Raw genomic sequence first — 4,885 nt, forward strand, 5'->3', positions numbered from 1 at the left:
TCAGTGCTCAAATACACACACAGCAGTCCAAATGTCTATCGTGTGAGTATCTCACGTAAATACAGTCGGTTATGGATTAAGTGAACGTAAACAGGTGGGTGAAAACTGAACGTGTGTCATACATGCATGCATTCCGTCTTAAAGGGACAGCATTCCTAATTAAGTACCTATCCGTGTCATAATGTTAACCAATAAAAGATGTTAAATAAATATGTTAAGTAAACCTACTGAATCTGAAAACGAGTTTAATTTGTATCTCTTTCGTATTTGTCTTATTGTCTTATTCTGCTTCTTTTTCAAAAATTATATATTATATATGAACAACTATAATTTTTATAAGTTGCTCCCTTTTCACTACTGTTTAATGGATAGTTCACTCAAAAATGAAAAATGTCATCATTTATTCAAGTTTTTCCAAATTCAATCCTTGATTCAAATTTCTCATAAACTTAATTGATTTGGTCTAAAGAGAGAAAAATTAATGGGTATTTTTGTTTGAAGACTACATATAAAATAGCTACCAAAATAAATGTTGGTAACTGCAGTTTGACTAAAAGTAATGACTAAAAGTTGACAAAAATGCAATGACTTTTCGTCGAATAAAACTAGACTAGAAAGACTCAAATGACTAAAATGTGACTAAGACTATTAAGCATTTTCATCTCAAGATAAAGACTAAGACTAAATTAAAAATGCCTGTCAAAACTAACACTGGTACACTACTGTTCAAAAGTTTAGGCTGTTTTTTTTTATTTTTTATTTTTTATTTTTTTAATAATTATTACTTCTATTCAGGGTTGCATTAAATTGATCAGTAAAGTTTGTTACAATATTGTTACAAAAAATATATTTAAAATAAATATTGTCTTTATTGGCTTTTATTCATCCAAAAAATGTTTTATTTTTATTCAATCTTCAAAAAAAAAAGAATAACAATTTCCACAGAAATATTGATGAAATCAAAATGTTTCTTAAGCAGCAAATCAGCATATTACAGTGATGAAAGATCATGTGACACCGAAGACTGGAGTAATGATGCTGAAAATTCAGCTTTACCACCACAAATAAATTTCATTTTAAAATATATTAATTAAATTCTAAATTGCAGTAATATTTCACAATGTTACTATTTTTGACAACATAAATGCAGCCCTGGTGAGAGACTTTTTCTTCTTTCAAAAGTATCACATTAGCCAAATTTTAGCTTTGCACATCACAAGAATAAATTACATTTTAAAATATATTAAAATAGATTTTTTATTATTTTATTTTTTTAATTGAAATATTTTTTCATGGTATCACATTTTTACAAAATGCAATATATATGAATATTGATAAAAAAATATTATTATATTAACTGTGCACCCTAATTATTAGCTTTGGCCTTGTATTGATATTGTGGCTTTGAAGTGGCACAGAGCCCTTCTCTTACTCATTCTGAATCTCTTCTTGTTTCTTCCTTTAGATCGTCATAGCCAAATCACCCATGGCCCCTTTTGCCATGCTGAGCTACACCGTTCAGAGCGAGGGCATCCGTTTCGAGGGTGAGTGTACTAGCATACTGACAAAACTGAACCTCATGAGCTCATGCTCATGTAATCTCCTGTAATAATCCCAGTATGTCATGCTAAAACATGACACCGGTGAAAGACATGTTTAAGTACTAGTGGAAATTAAAATGATTCATAAGAAGTAATCTGACGTTGCTCTAAGTAATCATGATATCACACAGGAACTGTGTAGGCGAAATTTTTTATTTTTTTTGCTAATCCATGTCATACTTAAAAGTATATGTATAATATCTTTTAAGTTTAGTTTTAATTTAGTCATGCAAGATTTCAGTTGTTGCAGGCTAATCTCATTTTTAGTAACTGAAAATCACAACTCCGTAATCTGAGTGTCAGTAATCTGAATCATAAAAAATACCCCGGCTGGTTTGGACAAAGCTAATAACACGAATACACTCGTTTGTGTGTGTGGTTTGTGTTGTTAAACCTTGTGGGTCACAACTTCTACCCACTGCATTTTAACATCCAGGACCTCTGGCTGTCCTGTCAGGACCATTTGAATTCATCTGTGGGCTTCACAGCTTACCTCGCGCCACAAATCTTTAATGGGAAACAGGATATCAGAGGAAAAACACAGTGGGAATGTTTTGGTTCTTCAGCAGAGGTTTATGGTGGTGTGTATGTGGCAGATTTTTAACAGCACTTGGAAGAGAATTCAAAAGAAATTCACCTTGATGCACCCGAGTGATTGATGATTGATATCAGTGGTATCAGTTCAGCATAATTTAATATCAAAGAATAGTCGAACAGTTTACACTTCCTGTTAATGCCTGTGCCACAGTTTATATGAGCTCACATTCAGAAGCTTGTTCTTCTTTTTATTGGGTTTTATTAGAGGAAGCAAGTACTAAATTAGCACATTTGGTACTTTTGTTTAGAGAGCTGTTGTAGATTTTGTATGGGAAATTTATTTTAGTTTATTTACATTAGATAATATGTTAATTTGTTAATTATTTTGTTGATTTATCGGATATTCAACATGAAATCAGCTCGCAGTTGAAAAGTCAGGGAAACTTTTGTTGCTAAAGAACTTGCCACATATATACAGTGGGGAAAATATTTATTTGATCCCCTGCTGATTTTGTAAGTTTGCCCACTTACAAAGAAATGAAGGGTCTGTAATTTTTATGGTAGGTTTATTTTAACGGATAGACACAGAATATCAACCAAAACATCCAGAAAAAACACATTATATAAAGGTTAGAAATTGATTTGCATTTCAATGAGTGAAATAAGTATTTGATCCCCAAGCAAAACATGACTTACTACTTGGTGCAGAAACCCTTGTTGGCAAGCACAGAGGTAAGACGTGTCTTGTAGTTGGTCACCAGGTTTGCACACATCTCAGGAGGGATTTTGATCAACTCCTCTTTACAGATTCTCTCTAAATCCTTAAGGTTTCTTGGCTGTAGTTTGGCAACTCAAAGTTTCAGCTCCCTCCACAGATTTTCTATAGGATTGAGGTCTGGAGACTGGCTAGGCCACTCCATGACCTTAATGTGCTTCTTCTTGAGCCACTCCTTTGTTGCCTTGGCGGTATTTTGGGTCATTGTCATGCTGGAAGACCCATCCATGACCCATCTTCAGTGTTCTGGCTGAGAGGAGGAGGTTCTTGTCCAAGATTTTACAGTACATGGCCCCTTGAATGGGCTACAAGACCATCAGCAAGAAGCTTGGTGAGAAGGAGACAACTGTTGGTGCGATTATTCGGAAATGGAAGAAATACAAAACAACCATCAATCGGCCTTGGTCTGGAGCTCCGTGCAAGATCTTGCCTCATGGGGCAAGGATGATCATGAGAAAGGGGAGGGATCAGCCCCGAACTACACCGGAGGAGCTTGTTAATGATCTTAAGGCAGTTGGGACCACAGTCACCAAGCAAACCATTGGTAACACACTACGCCGCAATGGACTGAAATCCTGCAGCACCCGCAAGGTCCCCCTGCTCAAGAAGGCACATGTACAGGCCCGTTTAAAGTTTGCCAAAGAACATCTAAATGATTCAGAGAAGGCTTGGGAGAAAGTGCTGTGGTCAGATGAGACCAAAATTGAGCTCTTTGGCATTAACTCGACTCGCCGTGTTTGGAGGGAGAGAAATGCTGACTATAACCCCAAGAACACCATCCCTACAGTCAAGCACGGAGGTGAAAACATTATGCTTTGGGGCTGTTTTTCTGCTAAGGGTACAGGACGACTTCACTGCATTGAGGGGCAAATGGACGGGGCCATGTACTGTAAAATCTTGGACGAGAACCTCCTTCCCTCAGCCAGAACACTGAAGATGGGTCATGGATGGGTCTTCCAGCATGACAATGACCCGAAACATACCACCAAGTCAACAAAGGAGTGGCTCAAGAAGAAGCACATTAAAGGGGTCCTATAATGCTTTTTCACTTTCACTTCAATTTTAGTCAGTGTGTAGTGTGTATGTTTGGGCATAAAAAAGATCTTAAAACTTACAAATCTCAAAGTCCACTCCAAAGGGAGATATTTCGTTTTTTTTAAATCCCTTTTCAAGTACTACAACAAACGGCTCCTTGCAGGCTAATCTCATTTTTAGTAACTGAAAATCACAACTCCGTAATCTGAGTGTCAGTAATCTGAATCATAAAAAATACCCCGGCTGGTTTGGACAAAGCTAATAACACGAATACACTCGTTTGTGTGTGTGGTTTGTGTTGTTAAACCTTGTGGGTCACAACTTCTACCCACTGCATTTTAACATCCAGGACCTCTGGCTGTCCTGTCAGGACCATTTGAATTCATCTGTAGGCTTCACAGCTTACCTCGGGGTGGTTTGTGTGGATTTCCAACACCACAAATCTTTAATGGGAAACAGGATATCAGAGGAAAAACACAGTCTTCGCGAGGAGGGACCACCTCGATGGCCATCTTCCTCAAAAGAGTATCTACTTCTTGTTCCATGACCAGCATCAAGGCGGAGGAGAACCAAACTGGATTCTGTAGCCTCTCTCTACAGTGTGCAGGACCCTGACATTCTGGACAAAACAACATCAAATAAGACTCACAAATGGAAATCAGACTGACACACACACAGAGCGCATTCTGAATGACAGAAAGCTGACGCCGGTTTCACCGCACGTGCTTTTATCGCACATATGAAAGAAAAAATAAAATACAGAATTGTATAGTATATGCACAGTGCAACAGCAAAGAGCTTTTTTACATTTTAGAGAAGTCAAGTTGCGATACCGAACAGGACCACATGGAGATGCCAAAAAACCCTGCTGACTGCATTTATCTACTACAGTACACGGATCCATTCAGTATAACTAAACACAGCAACATAAACATGA

The 4,885-nt window shown here is 37.1% G+C and overlaps 1 protein-coding gene across 1 annotated transcript in view; it reads left to right on the forward strand.

The window, feature by feature from the left end:
- The window catches only part of LOC107712412 (DNA repair protein RAD51 homolog 2-like), a 38,038-nt gene that overhangs the window by 15,344 nt on the left and 17,809 nt on the right, over positions 1-4,885 (forward strand). Inside the window, exons 8-9 of the mRNA XM_016517652.1 lie at positions 86-94; positions 1,466-1,544. Of these exons, the coding sequence (XP_016373138.1) occupies positions 86-94; positions 1,466-1,544 (88 nt within the window). The remainder of the gene's footprint in view (positions 1-85; positions 95-1,465; positions 1,545-4,885) is intronic.

The sequence above is a fragment of the Sinocyclocheilus rhinocerous genome, unplaced genomic scaffold, assembly GCF_001515625.1.
Source record: "Sinocyclocheilus rhinocerous isolate Xijiao unplaced genomic scaffold, SAMN03320098_v1.1 scaffold2613, whole genome shotgun sequence".
Lineage (NCBI taxonomy): Eukaryota > Metazoa > Chordata > Actinopteri > Cypriniformes > Cyprinidae > Sinocyclocheilus > Sinocyclocheilus rhinocerous.